Source organism: Ictidomys tridecemlineatus, chromosome 2 (genome assembly GCF_052094955.1).
Source record: "Ictidomys tridecemlineatus isolate mIctTri1 chromosome 2, mIctTri1.hap1, whole genome shotgun sequence".
NCBI classification, from domain to species: domain Eukaryota; kingdom Metazoa; phylum Chordata; class Mammalia; order Rodentia; family Sciuridae; genus Ictidomys; species Ictidomys tridecemlineatus.
The window spans coordinates 43350241-43373604 of NC_135478.1; the positions used below are offsets into that span (position 1 = coordinate 43350241).

Genomic DNA, 23364 nt, shown 5'->3' on the forward strand with positions numbered 1-23364 from the left:
ATAGAACAGAGGTTTTGGAAAAGGTTTCTGCTGAGCTCATGGATGGATGCTTCCAACAAACCTAAGCCAGCAAGGGAGTCCACCACACAAAAACCTTTTTTGTGGCTCTGGGGTTCACCTCCCCCTCAACACAAACTAGGCAAGTCAGAGCTCAATGACTAGATCTGCAAATGCTAACTCACTGGCCACAAGAATCTATTCAACATCCAAAAGGGGTGGGGGGAGTAAACCCCTCGACCCTTTAAAAACTAGATGGAATACTCTCAATTCCTAGGCTCAGGTAGTGAAACAAAGCAATGTAGCTACCTAGGAGAGAGCACAAAAATCAGCCTTGGCTTTCATTTCACCATGGAATAAGGATAATGTCTCAAGGCCCCATCTGTGAAGCCTCACACTGTGGCCCTGTCACCTAAAATGACCATTTTGCTATCCTAGTTTAAAAGGGAAAAGAAGTTAACCAGATTGCCAGGTGGCCCAGCAAGTCCGCTGTAGAATTAAAAGAAGGGACTCAGATACTTGCACACCCATATTCATGGTAGCACTATTCATAAGAGCTAGGAGATAGAAACAACTCAAACGTCTACCAACAGACAAATACATAAACAAAATGTGGCACATGCATGGAATAGAATATTCATCCATAAAAAGGAATGAAATTCTGAACCATGTGACAATGTGAACACTAAAAATATATGCTAAGAGAAGTAAGCCAGACACAAAAGCACAGATATTGTGTGACTCCATTTCTATGAGGTACCTATGCAAACTCACAGAGACAGAAAGTAAAAAAGAGGTTACCAGGAGGAGAGAACAGAGATGGGATATTTTAATGACGGTGATATTTTCGTTCCAGAAGTTGAAGAGTTCTGAAGATGGATAGCGGTGACGGTCGCATGCCACTGTGAATATACTTAATGCCACAGAACTGCTCACTTAAAAATGGTTCAAATGGTGAATTTTGTGTTACATACACTCTACCATGATTTCTAAAATACAAAAAGCTACACATATATAAATATAAAAGAAATAAAGGTTTGTTTCCTCCTCTTGTCTCCAACACTTACAAAGAGACAGAAGGAGGAAATGGCAATGACCAGCCACATTCCTGAACCAGAGTGAATGGTCACATTCTAGAAAACAGCACTGTGAAAGGAAGCCATGTCACATTTAACAATGGGGAAATGGGACAGCCAGTGATAAGGTTATTACAAACAAGCATTCTATGTCTTGATTAGATTCAATGTGTTTGGTCAATTTTGTTGACCAGGGATTTGTTTTGCAGCTTTTTTGCCATTAAAAGGGAACAAAGTCTTCCAACTCAGGGATCCCCTCATTCCAATTATGGTTCAGAGAAAGCAACATGAGCATGCCAACTTTCAGTAAGTACAAATGAAAGGAGGACTTCCAACAAAGTCCCCAGTTCCCACAAACACAAATCATTGCATAGACCCCACTTCAATGCCAGAGAGAACCTCGAGTGGCAAGTGCATCCTCACCAGCATTACTAGGCTTTCCGTGAGTCTAAAACGTGCCCAAAAAGACCCATGAGAAGACCCAGCCACTGAAAGCGAGAACAACACCTGGTCAACATCTCTGGCCTGACATGTGTCATCTTAAGGCTTAGCTGATGCCTACAGGGAAAACACTTTACTCAAAGGGAATGTGTTTACAGGACATCCTGTGAGACATATGCCTGGAACTCTGCAAAAAGCCAATACTACCAAAAAAAAAAAAAGTTTGGGGAAATTATTCTATATTTATAGAGTCTAAAGAGGAATAACAAATGTAGCATATAAACCTCAATCAAATCTTAATATGTAAGGTTGTCTATTATAATAGAAAAATTTTCAGGAGAATTTGAATACAAACCAGATATCAGATGATGTGAAATTATGGTCAATTTTCTTATATGTGATAATGAATCCTGTGATTAAATAAGAGGCCATCTTATTCTGAGGAGAGGCTTACTGAAGAATTGAGATGTGAAATGTCACTATACCTGCATCTTTTTTTTTTTTTTGGTCTCAGGGACCAGAAAACCCCTGAACCCCTCGTGAACCCCTGAACCCAGGGGTACTCTACCACTGAGCTGCATCCCCAGCTCTTTTTATTTTGAAGCAGGATCTCACTAAGTTACTAAGACTGGCATCAAATTCATGATTCTTCTGCCTTAGCTTCCCAAGTTGCTGGGATTATAGGATTGCACCACCACGCCCAGCTTACTTTTTACTAATTGAACAAGTGCACACATAGAAAGACACAAATAAATGTAAACACAAAGCCAAAAAATTATTCAGTTAGAATGGTAACAATTATTAATTCTGGTATGGGTTATATAGGATATAGTGTGTATAAATATTATCCCGACTGCAATTATGAAAATTAATAAAATATACTTCTCCTCTTCTGCATAGAAAAGAGAGAAAGCTGGGGATGTGGCTCAAGCGGCAGCGCGCTCGCCTGGCATGCGTGCGGCCCGGGGTTCGATCCTCAGCACCATATACAAACGAAGATGTTGTGTCTGCCAAAAACTAGAAAATAAATATTGAAAAATTCTCTCTCTCTCTCTCTCTCTCTCTCTTTCTCTCTCTCTCTCTCTTTCCTCTCAAAAAAAAAAAAATTCTGTCTCTCTCTTTTAAAAAAAAAAAAAAAGTAAGAAAAGAGAGAAAGCTGTATCTCGCTGTGCCGATCCTTACCAAAAATCAAGCTGTGCAATCACGCAACTATTCTCTTTTCAAAGTTAGTGTACTTGAAGTCAGGTGCCAACCAAGGCACCAAATGCCTTGAAATGGCTTCAACCCAGTATCATGTTGTGAGCAACACTCTGTCCTGTAGATGTCTCAGAGTCTCATAAACAGGATGTCTCCATAAGGAAGTTTCTGCCAGGGGTTAACAATAACTCCCATCCCATCTGGAAACCTGAGACCACTTTTGTATAACAGGAGAAATGAATCAAGGGTCAGATGACTCAAGCTCTTGCCTGCCCCCATCAGTGATGAGTGACCTGAGGCAAGACCTATCCCCACTCCTTGTGGACAGGCTCTGATTCCTCTTCTGAAAATGGGAGCAATGGCCCTTTCTCTGTTGCAGGGTCACTGCACTAACATCACAAAGCAGCAAACTCCTCATTCTCTATCATAAGATGGTCAGAAATAATGGATCTCTAGGATAAAAGGAAAAAAGGCACGTAACAAAGAAGGCCTAGGATATCTGGAAGGATTAAGCCTGTCCTATCGTCTTTATTCAGAACATTCCCGGCAAAACCACATAACAATCCCCAATACCAGAGGACAAGCCTCAAAGCCAAAAGGACCAGCTCTTACCTCTGCCATAGGCCCTGGCTTTCTTTGGGTTGAGTTTGGGTTTAAGAGGAGCTCCTGGTTTGAGCTTGGCTTTGGGGAACTGGGATAGGTAAGTCATCACTGAGTGTTCATCCACATCTGGGTGAATAATTTCTTCAGGAGTGATGACCTAGAAAAACAACATGGCAGATGAATACCCAGAATGTCTCACTTGGCAACCACTGAAAATTTTGCAAATAGTTCTTAAACCAAATGCTACAAATGCTAAGAAATTGAGTCAGCTTCTCACTGAAGTGAAATACATTAAAGTGAAATACATTAAACCGAAATGCCCAGATTGGCGTTTTTAACCTCTTAGAGGATAAAGCTGGGGGATCTTTTCCAGAAAATTCTCCACATAATTTCCAGAGATTCATTCTCTTCCCTCCCAAAATAAGACTCCTCTCTCTCCCCTGGCCAAACATTCCAAAAAAGGATAAAGCAATAAGCCTCAGCAAACAGGAGGAAGAAGAAAGAAGGAAACACACAGGATTCAAAAATACCATTTAAAAAAGTACATAGATAAAACAGCATTTTACTTATAAATCCACTCTCTACATCTCTATTAACTCTACTAATAAAAATAAACAAAATCAGTAGGAGACAATACAGGGACATATTAGATATGTGGTCTCAATCTATCAGGAGTCATTAAAAAATAAAATAGGGAGTGGGTGAATTTCTCCTGACACTCAGCTTAAGATAAGATCTACATTGGACAGGTGACCTCCATGAAGGTGGTAAAAGCCTCAGTGCCACCACTGATACAGACCTAACAGCATGCCAAATGCTCCCTGTCCCCAACAATGGTGCTAAGCGGGTAAGCCACCACTCCTTAAACAAAAGGAAGGCTTGGTCTCCTGACCCAGGTTACCCAAACGCTATAAACTGATGTGTTCAACTTCCCCCTCCCTGACATAAAAAGCAACAAAGGAAAACATTCTGATGATTAGTCTGCAAGAACAAAATAGCTCTTTGGGTTTGAACAGTGGCCTGTAATACATTCCATATAAAATTGATGTGCACAGGTTTGGCATTTCTCCCCAGCAGCTCCTTTAAAACTTTACAGTGCTAACATCATATGAACGTCAAAAGGAGATGGTTTTAGGTTTAAAAGGAGATGAAAAACATACCACACCACTTCCTGAGGGTGGGTGAGCCAAGAAATAGGTCATGTAGCACAGACATGATTCCAAAACCAAACCAAGGAAATAGGCAAGTTTTTCTACCTTCCTAGCAATCCTGTTACAAAATATACTAAAATCAGCTCTGAACACCAACTCAGACCTTAGTGGAGCCTAGAGTGAGGTCCTCAGCAGCACAGTACCAACTATCTACAACTTCTCTTTGATCAGGACTTTGACCGTGGGAGTCATGGTTGCTTAACTACCAAAGGTAGTTTTTTTAGAAAGAAACACTGGATTTCCTCCCTGCTAGGAAGAATGGACATCAGCTAAGCAATGTAGCTATCATAGATGGTATCTTAGTCTTTTTTCAAGTTCTTTTGTTATTCCTGTGACATGATTACGGGCAATACAAATTCTTCCACAATTCCCATTAATAGTGAGTTATCCCTGTTTACAGTGTTTTTAAAAGTTCTAAGTCCTGTTAGTATAGTGTTGCACGCGTATAATCCCAGTGGTTCGGGAGGCTGAGACAGGAGGATCTTGAGTTCAAAGCCAGCCTCAACACTGGTGAGGCACTAAGCAACTTAGTGAGACCCTGTCTCTAAATAAAATACAAAATAGGGGATGTGGCTCAGTGGTTGAGTGATACTGAGTTCAATCCCCGGTAACTCCCGGCCACCCACAGAAAAAAAAAAAGGTCTAAGTCCTATGACTTTCCCTAAAATATCAGATTGAAATTGTTTTTCTTTTATATAGGTAAAAGATGATTGAATACTGACAATTTCTTATGGTTCAACCTAATAGCTAAGGTCCACATTTGCTACTTGGGGCTTAAAGACTGCCTTTAAAGTATTTGGAGCAAAAAAAGTAGAAAATTTAGAGACAGGGAAAAGAAGTCCAGGTAACAATTAGCCCTATGGACACAGAGGCTGAGATGGTGTCTGTTCTGGCCCAAGCTGGAAACCGTAGGCCACACTGGCTATGCATGTAGCTGAGGACAAACATGGACACAGGATGCTCCCAGCTGGTGAGGTCCATGAGTTTTCAGCAGCCCTGAACTGCTCTGAAAATGGTGGCGAAAAACAACATCAGGGAAAAACCTAAGCAGACTCCACCTGAGCTCTTTCTGCCCAGCCATCCCACCTAGACTCACCTTCCAGGGTCTGTAACAGAGGATTCTTCACCTCTTATCTTTCAGATAAATAATTTTTTTTCTGTACAGTAATACTTACCTAGTAATAAATACTGATTATCATATCACATACACACACACACACACACACAGAGGAAGTAAAAGAAAAACAAAGTTTACCAGCATGTGATTTTAGGTGATCCAAAAGCACCTAAATCCACGAGAATCTATTATTTATTATGAGTAAACTGAGGGAGGTGGGAGAGGGCCAAAGGCCATGTTCTTGGAAGGCTGAATGCCAAGATCAGACTGCCTCTATAACCCAGAAAGGTATCCAGAGTGGCAGAAATAAACCAAGGGATGGGGCAGGTTCATGGGACATGGCACGTGTGTTTATACCTGTGGGACACCCAGCCAGTCATCTGCCTGCTGCATGGCTTCTCGGGCATTATCCACAGGCTTCCGTGGATCCCAGGACTCCCAGTCTGGGCACAGACCTGTTAATACAAAAGATGCTGTTAGCAGAGCAGACCCAAGAGATTAAAAGAAGCCACGTGTCTAAAATTAAACCCATTTACTCTCTTAACTCAAGAAAAAAATTTCCTCCAAAATCTCAGTGAATTCTATATTTTAAGGATCACACTCTTCTATATTACCAGAGGCTTCTCCTTTAGGCTGCTATGTTCCCGCATTAAGATAGGGGCTCCCCATTCCTTGAAGATCTGCTATGACAAACAAAGCCGATAAGATTATGTGGATTTCATGACTTTTGGGGGGAGAAATTCTTTTGATCCTATTCCTGGATAGAGCTGAAAAAGACAGAACTAGCATCTGTGTGGTTCAAAAATCTACTTGCATGAAGACACAGTCATAGAATTATTTTCAAAGTCTTTATAAACACACGAAGTATAGGACTGGAGTAAAAAATCTCAGATTTAAATTGGGAAGAGGCATCCTAAATTCTGTTTTTAAATGAATGGAAGAAGAGGGCAGTGGGAGATGAACTAATGCTGTGCTTCAAGTTCTTCCTGAATATACCACATTATGGGCTTCCAAGGAAGAATGCAGCTTGATCAGCCCTCCTCCTTTACTCAAAGGACACTAGCTAGCACTCCTTTGGTTGTATTTAGGACTGCTACCTTATTAGATACTACCTTATTAGATACTAATGTGAGTTGGGTGTAGTGGCGCACTTCTGTAATCCCAGAATCTCAGGAAGCCGTGACAGGAGGACAACAAGTTTGAGGCCAGCCTGAGCAACTTTGTGAAAACCTGCCTCAAAATGAAAATAAAAAGGACTGGAGGTGTAGCTTAGAAGTAGAATACCCCTGGGTTATCCCTGGTGACTCTTTTCTGAGTGGCTCAGTGTACACCAAGATTGTAAAACAAACAAAAATCTAATGTGCCCAGCATATACAGATCACTCAGTGGAAAATATAATTATCAGAGTAGTTTTTTTTTTTTTTTATTAAAAACAATTTTAGAGGGTGCATGTAAACACTGGCTCTGGTTTTTCTATTGAGTATAGGGTGGTAAACTCTATCCATCAATCTAAACCCTTCCAGTGAGGATAATTACAATCTTGGTGTACACTGAACCACTCAGAAAAGAGCCCATCAAGGGTGGAAAAGACTCCAACTGGATCCTGATCAAGCACTATTCCACAGCAATACAGAAAGAAAGGAGTGAAAAAAAGCCATATATAGTCAAACCAGTGGTTAATAAAAACAAGAACTTTCCACTCTATGGAAGTTTTTAGATTTTCAGGCCAAGCCACCTAAGAGGGTCACATATTTCTGCCAAAGCCATCCAGAAACCAGGCACCAATGTGGGAAGACACAGGACTTTGGAGTCTGAAAGCTAAACCCACGGTCTGCTCCAAGCATAAGCACTGAGGCCTTTGCTGGGAATTTAGAAGACTAGATTCAATGCTCCAACGTATCTGTGGACACACCTAGAACAACTGCCACTGGGAGGGGGAACAGTCATTTTTAGTTCCATTATTTGTCACAGAGTAGGCTAAAACCAGGAGACACACACCAGTTATAGCTAAGCTTGAAGCCAACCCCAGAAGTTTAGGGCCCAATGACTCCCATCCCAAGAGATGATTTAGGCAGAAAGGGTACTTACCTGGAGCACAGCTGTCAACCAGGGCTCCCAGGGCTTTGCCATCTTGCCAGTTCTGGTTGAAGTTGGTGATAGGCAAGTAGGGGATCTTGTTCTGAATCCATCCCAGCAGCCTCTGCTTTGGTGTCTGCTTCTTGGCATCGTCATCCCCTTCATCCTCCCACACGGGCATGGAGATGGAATAGTGGAGAATCAGCGTCCATACCAGGCCCAAGATGAGCTTCAGGTTCCCATCCACAATGGCTTTGCTATCTGTGGAGACAGGCATAGGTGTGGTCATTCTTTTGGGTGACCCAAGCATGAATCATGCCCCTGAGTGAATGAAGTTCTCACCCCTAAGATATTTGAGAGTGAATGGGCACAATGCTAGGATTTACATCAAAATACTTGAGGATGGGAATAGAGGAAATAGGATTCCAAAATGTTATTCACTGGCACCACTGGATCATGAGGATGCACTATACTATTGTCTCTATGTGGATGCTTGAAATTTTTCATAAGAAAAAGTTTTTACAATTTATAAAAAATCATTTCAGAAATATAAACAATAAAAAGGGGTCTAAGCTAAGGTCGTGGCTCAGTGGCAGAGTGCTTGCCTAGCACATGTGAGACACTGGGTTCAATCCTCAGCACCACATAAAACTAAATAAATAAAATAAAGATATTGTGTCCATCTACAACTAAAAATTTAAATAAATAGATAGGTACATAAGTAAATTTTTAAAGGAGGGTGGAGGCATCACTGAGAAAACCACCTGCTAACCTGGTGTCACAGTCCAGACTGTATGTGTATATGCTTGTATACACTAATGTCACAGTGTTTGCTGCCCTGAATGTATATTATACTATACTGTTAACTGTTTCGCAGTGCTGGGGATGGAACCCAGGGTCTCACACGTTAAGCAAGTGCTTTTCCAATGAGCTACATCTCCAGCAGCTTTTAAATGCTTCTTTGCACTATTTATTATGTCTTAGTCATCCTTTCCTTATAAATATTGTTTTCATTTATACTCCTTTCTATAGGTTTTTAGAGGACAGAGTCCTCTTAAATTCTCACCAATGCTCAGTGTTTTCAGTTTTGACAAAAATTGACAAGTCAATTTTTCAAAAGAGGAAATCATTTAATAGTTAAAATGACGCAAATGGGCAAAGCCAAGGGGGGGAGTGGGAAGCCAAAGTCATAGCCCCTTTCTAGTCTTCCCTTTGCTTGACAAAACATCACACTTTGACCAGCGCTTCCAGTTCTCTGTCCTTTTATCAACGTCCATCTACACCCACAAAACTCAAACAACAGCTGGGTACAGCAGTGCATTCCTGAAATCCCATCTCAGGATGCTGAGGCAGAAGGATCACAAGTTTGAGGCCAACCTGAGCAACTTAATGAGACCTGCCACCAAGCTGGGGTGTATCTCAGTGATACGGCAACCCTGGGTTCAATCCCCCATACAAATGAATTAAAAAAAAAAAACTCAAGCATTATAAATATTATCTTTAAATATCTCTATCCCTCAGTTTCTTATCTCCCTCACTACCAAACATCCACCCCCTTGTACAGGGACCCCAAGCTGAAAACAGTAGAACTACTCTGGGATCTTCCTTCAAAACCCTGGTATAGTTTGCACAGTGTATCATCTCCCCCTACCCTAATCTCTTGGCAAATCTCTATACCTTCCCAATAAACATCAACCTTCTCCTCTTTTGCAGCATCTTGAACAGCCATTGAAGAAGTTAAGTCTCTGTTCACATAACCCAGCACCATCTTTCTAGTCCTTATTCCCTGGTCCTGACTTCCACAGTCAACTCCTTAAACACACCTTCAGAACCTACACAAGTTCCAGTGAGCTTTACCCTTGTCACCCGTACCCACCCACCATAACCATTCTCAGGCTCAAAGATGGCCTATTCCCCCAAGATATCTTATTCTGAACCCCAGGGCCTTTTGGTATTCTGTATTCCTTTGATGGAAAAACTCTTTACACCATCCTCCTACAAGACAAACCCTGGTTCATCATTCAGGCACCAAACCTCAAGGTTGGTGGCGCAACATTCCCACCAGCATGTGTATTGTAAACATGCCAGGGACCTCTCCCTCAACATAGGACCTTCTGTCCATTTCCCCGACTCCTACCCTCAGGCCCCAGGAATGCCTAGTAGAGAGTAGCCAATCCTTCTTCATCTTTGAGTCACTCCTGTGTCCCACCACAAGCCACCTGGGTTACACATACACCAGATTGTACACAATGAAACCCAACTACAACCACATGCCGCTAAGGAGTGTATGGTCTGCCACTCAAAACTGAAAGACTGAGGGCTTTTTAAAAATTAAGCTGGTTGGGGCTGGGGTTGTGGCTCAGGGATAGAGCGTTTGCCTAACATGCTTGAGGCACTGACCCTGTCTCAAAATAAAAAATATTCGATCCTCAGCACCACATAAATGCAAAATAAAGATAACGTATCTACTTAAAACTAAAAAATAAATATCAAAAACAAATAAATTAAAAAATCTAAAAATTAAGCTGGTTATTGTTGGATCTCTTACAACAAAAGATCCTCTAAAAGCCCACACCCAAACCCACAGAAACCAAGAACAAATTTCACAGTTGCAGATTCAGGCATAATAAAACCTGATCACGTACATTGGACAAATAAAGATTATCATGAACTGGCTGGTTAGACAAACTAAATTCAAGCAATCTTCACTCCAAGCGTGAAGGTATCCAAGAATTTTCTATGTAATTAATTGGTAAATAATAACTTTAAAGCAGGACTATCTACATAATTCATAGTACCTAGTTTAAAAAAAAAATGGAAATGCAGGGCCCTTTGCCCAAAAAGCATGGAGAATTTAAAGACCACAACATCATTAAATCAAGTGGAGAGCCCTTCTGAGCATACAGGTTGTTTGAACACAAGGCCAGTCCTGCTTCTAAGGTCCTCCAGTCAATATAGGAGCAGTGGTCCACAGAAAACCCTGGACTCTGCACTTGGTATCTGAGCAATTAATTCATCCCCAGGACCAGAAACTTCTCCAGCTGGCAGTCCTTGTCCATGACTAAAATTTTTAGATTATACATCCTGTTACAAGGTTATCTTTGAAATGCTATTCATTGCCAACTTATTACCTATCGATCATCCCAGAATTTCCAGGTCAAATTTCCATTCTAGTTTCCTTTATTCAAGCTAAAGGCTTGAAGAATAATCTTCAAAAATGTGGGCAAGCAAGATGTAGTGGTGCATATCTGTAATTCCAGTGACTGAGGAGGCTGAAGCAGGAGGATCACAAGTTTGAGGCCCTCAACAATTTAATGAGGCACTAAGCAACTTGGCAAGACCCTGTTTCAAAATAAAAAATATAAAGGGCTGCAAATGGAGCTTAGTGGTTAAGTGACCCTAGGTTCAATCCCTAGTACCTTGAAATAAAAGTGGGAGGGTGAGAAAGAGAAAGTGGGGGAGTGAAGCTTATGTGTGTCACCTAGCCACAAGCCACCAGTGTGCAAAACTCAAAACCTCACAGAATTTTGTGTTAAATGCTTTTCAAAAGCAAACCTGAAGATTTAATTCATAACTCAAAACACAAAGCAAGTTTGCTGTTTTGCTGTATTTTTATCTAGCTTACACATGCTGCTCTAAAGGAAAGAGACAAGAATCTTTTTTAAATCAAAAAGATTTGCGGGGGTGGGGGGGATATGACTCAGTTAAAGTCTGAGCCAAATTTATGAAAAATATAATGCCCAGGATTCTGTTTCCAATGAATTCAAGGTGGGTGTCCAAATGGGAAAGCCCCCATTACAGTCTCACTGGGATAAATGATACCTTCATTCTGCTATTCTAAGAAGCTGGAGGGAAAACAGTCCTTGTTCCAAAAGTGATTTTGACAGGTGAAAGTTCAAATGCCTGACCACATTCTTGGAACAATAAAAAATGGCAACTTACCCAAAAGGCCTCCCCAGTTCCCATCCACAGGAAACAGGAGACTCCCCAGGCCTTGAAAACAAAAGGCTACACAACATTACAGAATCACTGTCTAACCATTACCACAGATTACAGAATTTTCAGACCTGAGTGTGCTCAGCAATGTTTATACTGACTGTAAACATGGAGCAGAAATGTAAACGGAGTGGCTGGGGCTGTAGCTCAGTGGTACAGCACTTGCCTAGCATGAGTGAGGCCCTGGGTTCGATCCTCAGCACTACATATAAATGAATGAATGTGAGTTGTGTCCATCTACCAAAATAAAAAGAAATGTAAAAGGAGGAAAAGGTCAAATCAGTCAAAAGCCTCTACAGGTTGAGGGTTGCTTGAGGGCCTTTTTCAGAAATAAGGTAGCACCCAGCATGCCTGCCCCATCTCCTGGTGGGGGCAGATGTCAGTGCACTGGAATCTGAGCATTGATTCCTCCTCCCAAACCCCAATTGCAGTTCCTACATAACCATTCCTGGTTCCGGACAAAACTGATCTTCAAACCATACACTCTCTCTCAAACTATGTTAAATTATCCAGTGTTGCTTTTAAGTGAGGTCAGAAGTTGTTTTGTTTTGTTTTTTAATTTTAATTGCTGGAAAATTCAGTTGAGCTACTTATCATTTCTGCACATCAGTTCTCCAGCCCTCATTAAGATACATTCCATATATGCAGTGGGGGTATTTACAGGTAGAAGCCAGCTATTTTTAGTCTCTCTGCAAAAGCATCTTGGAAACGTCTATTTAGAGAACCAGTTCCCCAGAGTAAGGGAGACGAAGGCCTTTCTGATCTCCATTCCTATTAGCAGGGCCAATCCATGCAACCACCTGTAAATCCACCACATCTAACACTGCATTATCCACAGGGTTCCCAGAGGCTGTCAACAATTAACCAAGTTCACCTTGAGGTGGTAACCCACGAAGAAAGGTTATCTTTGGCCATAACACAGCTAATAGAAAGGTCAGAAACAGCCAATGAGTGACTACAGGAATCAAGGAGTTATACAGTGTGGCTAGGACATGTCACCAAGGCCATGTTCCACACTATGACTTGATCTTTTGGGAATAGCTCTCTCTCCCTGTCCCTTCAGCTCCATCACCCTCCAAGAGGCAGCATGGCAGAGTAGTTGCAATAACAGGCTCCAGAGCCAGCAGCAACTCAACTGTTTTACATTTAGAATGACCCCTCCTCCCCCATCTATTAAGTAGGAATGTGAACAACTTCATGGGATTGTTATAAAGAGTAGGCAGATCAAAGAATGCCAAGAGTTGAGCACAATGCAGGATACACAGTAGGTACTCTCTCTTTCCTCATGTATTAACCTGATATTTAAGTACCTGCTGTGCCAAACACTATTCCCTAGTGCCAGAAAGCCAGAAGCCATAATCCAAGTGTTATGGAAAATCAAAGGAAATACGCTACGAATTTACATGATTGAAATGTTCTATTTTCAATTCTCTGAGACAAGCAATTCATTAGATAGGCCAAGCTCTCTTGTTCCCAGGGGATGCGGATCTACCACATTGCAGTAAACCTGGGACATGTGGGGTCTATACAAGGAGAATACTTCTGAGTTGAATGGTGAAAAGAGACCAACATGGCCTAAGACCCCCAAACAGGTACCCAGAGAAAGTCCAGCTACTGAACTCCTGACAATTTGTCATACTTTCCTGAAAGAGAGTATGGAACTTTCAGCAGCTCCTTTGGGTGGATGTTTAGCCCTCCCTTGACTTCCGAGCTTCATGGTGCCCCAAGCTCACCCTTCACCCTTGGTTTGCAGCCCACTTGGCCCAGAATTCCTTCCCATCTCCTTTTTTCTTGTCTCTTCACCTCATCCAACTCCACAAAATTAGAAAAGGCGCCCTGTAGAGCACGCCTCAGGGTGTATGCCCTTCTCCTTTAGTGTACCTCCTACAACTGTTATAGAATCACCTGCCTGGCACATCTGCCTCCTCTGCAAAAGTTCAGCCCCCACAAAGTCAGGAACCTAGTTGATTTTGCTACCAAGTCCCTCTGAGGAACAAGCTAACAAATACTCAGCTCCCTGGAACCTTCTCACCTCCAGTGTCCTAGGAGAGGCAGTGCTGCATGTTATAAAGTAGATGCAAAAAATAAACCAGGCATGGTGGCATATACCCTAGTGCCAGCTACTTGGGAAGCTGAAGTAGCTTGAGTGGTCCAACCTGGGAAAAATAGCAAGACAAAACCATCTCAAAAAAAGTACATATGCAGTCTCTTCAGACAGAAATCTAAACTGTTCCAGGCTGTGGTCATCTCTGAACCCTGCTGCCCCTACCTATAACACAGCATGTGGCAGCACAGAAGCCAGGGAGAGAGAGATCAGAAAAGGAACAGACTCTGCAGATGATGGGCTCAGCTCCACCACCCACTCTCTCTTTGTCTGTAAACTGAGATGATGGTGGAACATGAGCGTAGAACTACTGAGAGGACCAAATGCTATAACATTGCCAACCCTTGGGGCTGGGGATGTGGCTCAAGTGGTAGCGTGCTTGTCTGGCGTGCGTGCGGCCCAGGTTTGATCCTCAGCACCACATACAAACAAAGATGTTGTGTCCGCCGAGAACTAAAAAAATAAATATTAAAAAAAAAAAATTCTCTCTCTCTCTCTTCCTCTATCACTCTCTCTTAAAAAAAAAAAAAAAAAACATTGCCAACCCTCAGATCCTCACATGGTGCTAGTGATATTGATTATTAATATTCTTACCATCACTGATTCCACATACTTTTATCAACCTTGAGACAGCAGACAAAGGGAGGAGGAAAAAGTGAAAACTTAGCAATTCAAGGTAGAGCTCTGCAACTTTGCAACTGGGGCTTCCTGTGGGCCTTGGCTGCTGGGTGAGCCTGAAGCAGCAGCAGCAGCCTATACAGGGCTGCTCCAAGGTAACCCCACACTACAGCTCTAATCACCTAGTCCAGACCCTGGGCAGCAAGACCCAGTGCCCACTGACATGCCAGATTGGCTCTGCAGTTCTCTCCATCTGGTCTTCTTTCAGAAGACCACCCGCTGGAGGTGGTGGGTGGCTTGATTGTAGTCCTCAGGCTTAGTCTAAACAAGAGAGCAGCCTGAACAACAAGGAGGCAGTCAACCACTCTCCTCAGTGAGTATCTAGTTCTGATGCCTAGAATCCTAACCTATCCCTGAGACTAGGTTAAAGAGGATCTATCTCAGTCAGTCACTCAGGACCAGGGTCACATTTCCAAGGGTCTAACAACCCATTCACATAGCTGATGATGGACAGTGCAATGAGCAGGATAAAGAGGGCCAGACCAGCTTCTCTCCCCTCTTCTCTGTCAGCCCTTTGCAAACCAATTGAGGGGCAGTAGGAAATGAGGCAGATTCTTACAACCAGGTGACTTGGAGCCCTGGTGACTGAAGTTTATCTGGGGGAAATGGTTTTTCCCCTTCTTCCCAGGCACATGGCTTCCAGCTAGACAACTATACCCAGCCTCTCAGTGGTACAGCTGTGTCCCAATGGACAGTGAGCAGAGGTGAAGCATGCCCTCACGTTGGGGCCCTGGGTCATGGGCAAGCATTCTCCACACACTTTCCACCACTGCCAGCCATAGTCACCTCAATATGACCTGCCTGGGGAGAGGCCTGGCAAGACAGGGGAAGAAACCTGGGTCCCAGAATCAAATGCCAACCTGAGGGTGAAAAATACCATCCTTTCACATTCTTTCCACCACTGTTCTTTTCAAAAGATGTCTTTGTTATGGTAGTTGAACTACAACAAGAAGACATCCTGGGCTTTAGAAGACCTTAAGTCACATGGGCTTATTTCAATCATTAAGAGAAAACACAGACCACAATAAAATAAGGATAGACCAGGAAAGGAGGGCCAGTTGGATTTCTGATTCTCTTTCCTGCTCATGAACTGTTCAAGGATTGTAAAGGAGCCATTGGACTAGACTGTTTAGGAGTTCGTTTAGGAGTTCATTCAGAAGGTCTTTATGTTGGTAATTTTTCAAGAGATGATAAAACACACCATGGTATTGGCACATGGTGTGAAAAGCCTTTTGCTGGATTGAGAATGATTTTGAGGCCACATCTGGACTCAGTAAGAAAGACTGCTAAAATGGATTACCAACACCTGCCACGAAAAGTTATGTAGAATGGAAGCTCAGGAAAGATTACTGTAGAGATTGGTAATGTCTGTCCTGGGCAAGGCATAGAGAAGGGGTGGCCAGCATTTCTCTGCAAAAGAATTGAGTAAACATTCCCAAACCTCTAATTTGAGATTTCTACTATAGGCCCATAAAACATTCCTTAGGCATAAACTCACCCTTCAAATTTCCTATTTTGTAAACTATCCCTTCTGTTTCTCACTTGCTGGACAATTTTTGCCTGAAATAGTTGGAACCAACTGTTTCATAAATACCTGATTTTTATTTTGGCATACAGAGTTTGGTGAACTTTCAAAGCACAGATTGATGATGAACTGCTTTACAAAACCCTGTTTTATGGTTAAGAGGCATCACTTTATTTAAAAGTTCTATTTTGGGGTTGGGGATATAGCTTAGGAATACAGTCCTTGCCTCGCATGTGTGACACTCTGGGTTCAACTCTACCAAAAAACAAATAAAAATAATTTTTAAAAATCAATTTTTATCACCCAGTGGTTTTCTTTTCAATGCCACTTTTGAAAACTTTTAGAAATTAGTTTACCTCCAACAATAAAGCCACAGTGAGACCTGAGCAGGGTGAACACCTGTAATCCCAGCAATTCAGGAGGCTGAGGCAGAAGGATCTCAAGTTTGAGGCCAGCATCAGCAATTTAGCATGACTCTGTCTCAAAATAAAAAGGGCTGGGTTGTAGTTCAATGGTAGAGTGCCCCTGGATCCATCCTCAATACCCACCTCAACAAACAAACAACAACAAAAAAAAACCCCACAGTACTAAATAATGAGATGGGTATATTAAAGGGCCTAGATTATAGTACCCTTTCACTTACTATTATAGGGAAATCCTCAAATTATTAGAATTAAAGACTGAAACCTTGTTAGAAAGATTTTGAGAAAGAAGAAAAGGCACTCCAAAATGGTCAAAGCAGTGCATTCTAAACTGGGTTCTTACCTCAAAGCTATAGGTCCCCACACAAACTCATCCTGTTACTACCATACAGATCCTAAGCGACTAACAGGACAAGGCCCCCAAGGACTCCTGAGCATGAGCAGTAAGTTGAGGAGCTCAGCGTCCAGCCTCTGGGAGGCTTAGGTTAAACCCCAGTGGGATTCCCTCAGGCCTCTGCATGGTAACCTTTAGGCTCTGGCTCACAGCTTCCAGCTACTGACCACTCTGAGAACATGTCCAGCTGAAACAACAAATGCTGGCTGTGAATGGAGATCCTCCTGACCTTTTGACTCCAACTCAGTTTGTCACATGCAGAGGCCACCTCACCTGACAAACAGCTCCATTCTCTGGGAGACAAGCCAGGCCCACCCAGGGGCCCTGTGCTCTTGCAAGCCTCAGAGAAGCCCTTGAGGAAAGGAACAAGGGCAGGAGAAACCAGACCTGGGAAAGACTCCTAATTTGTCAACAGCAACAAAAACAAGAAAACAGCTCTGTATTACAGACCCTTCCCTTGAGCCAGGCCCTATGTGCCATGCATCCCCTCCTGAAACCTTCACAGGAACTTTTATGGTTAATCCCATTTTACAAATGAAATAACAGAGGTCTACAGAGATGAAGCCAGTGACAATTAGGGAGAGCCTAGATCTTGCTATTTCTCTGAATCCACATTATGTCACAGCAGGTCAATGGGATAAATCCAGAAGGCATTACTCTCATTTTGCAGATGACAAGACTGAATAACAATCCTATAACTAATAAGTTTTTGTCCTTGAGAGGTAAACCAGACTTCTCTGACTCCCAGGCAGGGCATCTGGACTTCTACCTGACCCAGTTATTCCCTTCATCTCCACAAGCCTCCAGGAGAAAACATAGCAGAAGGACAGCACATACAATGATTACATAAGACACAGAAAGTGCAAATGGGAGCCTGATCTACTATAATCCTTGGTTCTCTAATGATCATGGTCTTGTCCTGCATCCAAAAGGTCCCCACGTGTGCCTCACAGCTTGGCACAGGGCCCCTCCTTAGCCAACTCCTTAGGAAAAGATACAGCTATCCTTTGAGTCCAATGCTGTCAGCCTGGCTCTTCTCTGAAAAAGAGAAATTCGGGACCTCATCTATTTGAAAGCCTAATTTGTTATTTTCTGGTTTTTTGACTTTGAGGTTTGGTTTTTTGAGGAGTGCGGGGGGGTAATCAGGGATTGAACTCGGGGCACTCGACCACTGAGCCACCGCCCTAGCCCTATTTTGTATTTTATTTAGAGAGAGAGTATCACTAAGTTGCTTAGCACTTCACTTTTGCTGAGGCTGGCTTTGAACTCAAAATCCTCCTGCCTCAGCCCCCTGAGCTACTGGGATCACAGGCATGTGCCACCACACCAGGCTCAAATTTGTTATCTTCTGGTTTTACATCCAATGAAAATTTCCTAACTGCCTACTGAGCTCCAGGCCTTGTGATAACAAATTAAACTTTTAAATAAGAAAGTAGACTAATTGGCTCTAAAACACTCCACAAAGAGATGGCAACATTATTACACATGAAAACTGGTGTCTCCATAGGACAAGATGCTAAAGATCTTATTCAAGGGTGGAAAAAAAGAGTAAAAAACTCTTTGGCTCTTTGTGCCCATGCTAGGCTATGGTTTCTTTTCTTTTTTTTTTTTTTCATTATTAAAAATTAAATAAAAATTATAATAATGAATAGAATAGGTATTCATCCTTCAACTGCAAATTTGTAAAAGTTCAACATTGTTACAAAACCAGACAAGGTGACTTTCCTCATTTGAAAGGGGAGAAATCAGTTTGCATTTCCCCCTGTAATTCACCTCATGTTACAACAATGGCAGCCTGCCCAAAGATTGTGAAGTCATAAAAGGAACAAAACTCCCAACTTACAGTCTTGAATAGGAATCAAGCCGCGGGAAATTCCAAATAATTTATAACTGCTGGCTCTCACCAACACCCCAGAAAGAGGATGAGGTTAGAGGAAAGAAATTCTCAGAGGACAGACAAGGGGACACTTTCCCGGCTCTCCCTTCATAGACACTTTTTGGATGGTTCTCCTCCTTATACTAGGACATTAGCTTGGTTGATCGCTAGAATGTACACCCCCAATGAGTGAGGACGGCTTTGAACACACATCCTGATCAGTCACGACAGAGCTAACCCCAAAGAACTCTCAGGCCATCTTACAGGTGGAACTCCACTTCTCCAACATCCAGAGTAAAAAGAGCAGGGTAGAGGTACAAAAGGCACGGAGCCCACTCAAGAGTCAGTCTGCTAAAATACAGCAGTACCCGAGTAACCCAGGGTCACAGACATTAGGTCAGTCAGTGATGAAGCAGCCAGAAGCCCAGACATCCCGGTATCTAGGGGGGGGTCAGAGAAGCCCAGTTCATCTCCCATATGCAGGACACAGAAGCTGTGGGACTGAGGGGGTCCATGCCCTGTGCTTGGTCTCCCCATCTGAACAATGAGAATAATAGCTGGGCTCATCTCATCAAGCTGTTGTAACATCAGGCAGTAACGGCAGTAGCACCTGCCTAGTGGCTCCATACTATCAACAGGGACTACAGAACTATTACTACCACTATAATAATATAAATAGACAAGTTTAGGAACTAATAATGCCCCATTAGTATTAAAAAAAAAAAAAAAACTCAATGCCACTCTATTCTGGTTCAAGACTATTCAAAGCCCAGTGCCCCAAAACTCAGCCTTCCAAGACCGACAAGCATTCCATCTGCTAACAACCACGAAAGCCAGGCCCACAAGGGCCCTGGGATTAAAGCTGATAGAATCAAGATGTTCTCTGCTCAGTGAGCTGCTGAATGAACTGGCAGTTTGCTAAAATCTGCAGGCCACCCCGACTCCTCCAGCAGATTCCTGAGCAGTCTGCAGGGGCTGGGCCAGGCCACTGCTGACAGAAAATTAAATGCAAGGTCAATAAATTCAATTTGAAGCACAAAGTATTCAAGAAAGTTCCATAATGTGGTTTCTTTTTCTAATAGGAGATGGGGGAGATTTGGGTATTAAAGTGATCATTTCAGCTATTAAAATAGTTCATTACAACAATAAAACATGGCGGGGGGGGGGGGCAGAACACAACTTAAATGCCTCTCTGACAAAAAGTGGTAAACAAATTTTACATCCAAGCAAAAGAGTAACAGGCTATGGTGGAAAGAATGAGAAAGATGTGTTTCTTCCAATTGTGACAGGCATCCATGATGTATTAAGTAAGGGAAGAGGACAAGCTGCAGAGAAGTATGGATCACGTAATCCTGTTTTTTTAAAAAACCTGGCTCTGCATCTAAACAGAAGGGCCTGGAAGCACCCACACCACTGGCCTCCCTGGCTCCCTCTAGGAAGACCCAGGAGGTGGTGTCAGAAGATGGATTTTCATTTATTGTTACTGTTTTCTGAATTATTTGGATTTTTAAATGTTAAATTACAGATATTCCTTTGATAATAAATTTTAGTACCTATCACCCATAAAATAGAAAGATAATAATGTACTTTTTCTTTTTTATTTTGGTACTGTGAATTGAGCTCAGGGTCACTTTACCACTGAGCTACACTCTCAACCCTTTTTATTCTATCTTATTTTATTTTATTTTATTTTACTATAAGATAGGGTCTCAATAAGTTACTGAGACCTGCTCAAAATTGCCATCCTCCTGACGTGGCTTCCTGGCTCACTGGGTCGATGATAGGCGTATGCTACCACGCCAGGAAATAATGTCTATATTAAGGAGCTCTTCATTTTAACAAAGTTGCTTGTTGGAATCTTTAGGCACTAATGTGGGAAAATCGACAGGCTTCATCAAAAGATAAAAGCAATGTGCTTAGTTTGCATTTGAGTAAAGGGGACTGGGCTCTTGGTGTACAGAATCTTTCCCAAAGATTTAAGAAATGGTTCACTGATCATGCAATTGCTTCTAGGTAGAGAAGCAGGCAGTGAGGAGTAGGAGGGAAAGGGCCCCTCACCTTGTATACCTCACATGCCTTTCACTTTGTGTGATGTCACCTCTCCACAATGAATACCCAGGGACTGGTTGTCTTTCTGAGGAACTCCTTTGCTCAGTCTTCTCACAGTGGCCAACTAAATGCTTCCCATTCCTCACCAGACACACCCCTCCTGGACAAGCAGGCTCCAAATCTCAGGAGATGGCCTTTGCCATTTCCAGTCTGCCAGAGGACTAGAAGATGCCGAAGATTACATTGCAAGAGGATAAAGTCATCCGGTTGCCGTTACTGGTGCTTTTCAAGCCAACAGCAACAACAACAAAATCAACCGCATACCTTTCTGACCCCTTCAGGACCCCTTCCTGGCATCCTGAGAGCACTCTTTCATGATGCAGAGGTCCAACCTAATCCAGGGCAAATACCCTACTGAATTCTCACAACTGCTCTATAAAGTACTATTAGCTCCATTTTCCAGATTTAAAAAACTGATGAGTGAGTAAACTAAACCCAAAGCCACACAGCCCATAAACAGTGGAGCAGGAACTGGAACCCAGGTCATCAATTCCAGAATCCATTCTTGACCATTCCACCCTGGAGCCTGGAAGAGGCACAAACAGGAAGAGGCCCATACATGGACTTGGTGGTGATACAAATGCTGCCAAAACTGTAAAAAGCCAAGAAAGGGGAAATGCTGAGGGTTACATCATCCTCCTAAGAGATTTATCACTGTGCCCCTGAACTCTGTCCCATGATAGACGGTCATGGCAGTAAGATAAACAGACCAAATACACAGCAGGTCAGCCTCGCTGAAAGGGAAGCACGTTCTAACATTCCTGAGGCACACTGTCCCAGTGCAGAGCAAGTGAGTGACACACGATGAATAGCCAAGACACGGCCCCAGCCATCAGCTGCCACTATGGCTAAAGACTGCAGTCCACAGCCACCTCTCTTTATTACAGGCTCGACAGTATGTGCTAGAGTCAGAAGCTCCCTCCCAGGTCCCAGAAAACACCCTGCAGCCTACAACTCAAAGCTGCACTGCCTGAATTTGGCTCTAATTTGGCACCGTGCAGCGTCCCCAGACCATACATAAACCCAGCCCTCTCCTCTCACCACCTGAGCTATCTACTAGTGATTTCCTTCAATCAACTCATATTTTCTTTTTTCCCTATCTTAAGCAATTACACCTATGAAATCATAGGCTCAATAAATGAGCTGCACTTTTTAAATGCATACAAAAATACCAGCTACAACTGTTAAATGTCAGTTGTGCAACACTAAGCATAAGCATCAACTTGAGTACCATGCCTTAGAAAAGACTGCACTAGATGTTTGCTGGCTTTCCAGACAAAAGAGTTTCTGTGGAAACACTAGACTGAATGCCTTTTTTTTTTTTTTTAAGTCTCATTGTGCTGCCCACATTGGCCACCAACTTTTGAGCTCAAGTGGTAAGTGATCCTCCCACCTCAGATAGAGGCATGCTGCCATGCCTGGCTCTGAACAATTTTTAAATTACTGCAGGACTTCTCAGAGCTTTTAATATGCAAATGTAAATTGACTATCTCCGAGGAAGGACTAAGATATCATGCAGAATTTCCAAAATGTTATTGGACTAAGGGAACTTTTTAAAATTCTATCTCAAAGGGGACTGATGTTGTATAGAAGATACTTCGGGGAATTCTATCTTAAACTCTTCTTCAGATCCTCCACAAGCTTCTCCCAAACATGTTAAGAATTTGGGAGATTATATTTCATAAAAATGTAGAGGTAGGGTGAGAGAGACAGGCAATAACTAATGACAATAGTAGGAATGCAGGAAACAAGTGTTTCTGCGTCAGTGCTTAAGAAATGAGAACCTTGATCCTCAGAATCAAAACGTTTTAGAAATGAGGAGCAGAAAAAAGCAAGCTCTCAAAGCATCCTTAGAAACCATGGGTGCTAAAGGGAAGCACACCCTTGCACAAACTTGGTAACCACAGTGTTTATAAAACTTTGTGATAACCAACTCACTCAAAACCACACTGAGAGATATCTTATTGCTTCAGGACAAACTGTACATCTTAAACACAGGCAATGATTTAGAAGAATTCATGGCAAAACCAGCCTTCTCCTTCCTGGATGTCAAAATCTTCGTCCACAGATAACATATTGCTAAAAGGGAAGTAGCAGAGACAGAACCCAGTAATTTGGACCACTGTTTGTCGGTAGAAAAGAGTTGTTCTGATGGAGGCAAATGGAATAACTTTATGAATGGGGGAGATCTCAAGAACCTCCTCCCACTGCCACTTAGCTTAAAAATCCTAGGTGGGAAAGGGAAGAGAACTTAGTGAAAGGAAGAACTGTTTCCATAATAACTGAAACGCTACTTAGGGATTAAAAACCCATAAGCCCAATAATAGCAGTAAGCCACACAGTTTGGGTGCTGATGAAATCCACTCTGTAAACTTCCATGTGGTTCTGGAACCAAACCCAAGATGTAGTCAACTGTAATGTATGACAGGGACAGAACCCAGGTCCTGCCTTTAGTATCACTGTGATTCTAGTACCTAGTATTGTGCCTGTCACACAGTAGAAAGAAGAAAAGGAAAAGGAGTGGAGAAAAGGAAAAGTAGGG

The 23364-nt window shown here is 42.4% G+C and overlaps 1 protein-coding gene across 7 annotated transcripts in view; it reads right to left on the minus strand.

Moving 5' to 3' along the window:
- Flnb (filamin B) overlaps positions 1-23364 on the minus strand; it is a 145220-nt gene that overhangs the window by 77209 nt on the left and 44647 nt on the right. For all 7 annotated transcript variants that reach the window (XM_078038343.1, XM_078038341.1, XM_078038340.1 and 4 more), the window contains exons 2-4: positions 7731-7979; positions 6000-6097; positions 3324-3471 (exon numbers count right to left, since the gene is read on the minus strand). In XM_078038343.1, the coding sequence (XP_077894469.1) occupies positions 3324-3471; positions 6000-6097; positions 7731-7979 (495 nt within the window). The remainder of the gene's footprint in view (positions 1-3323; positions 3472-5999; positions 6098-7730; positions 7980-23364) is intronic.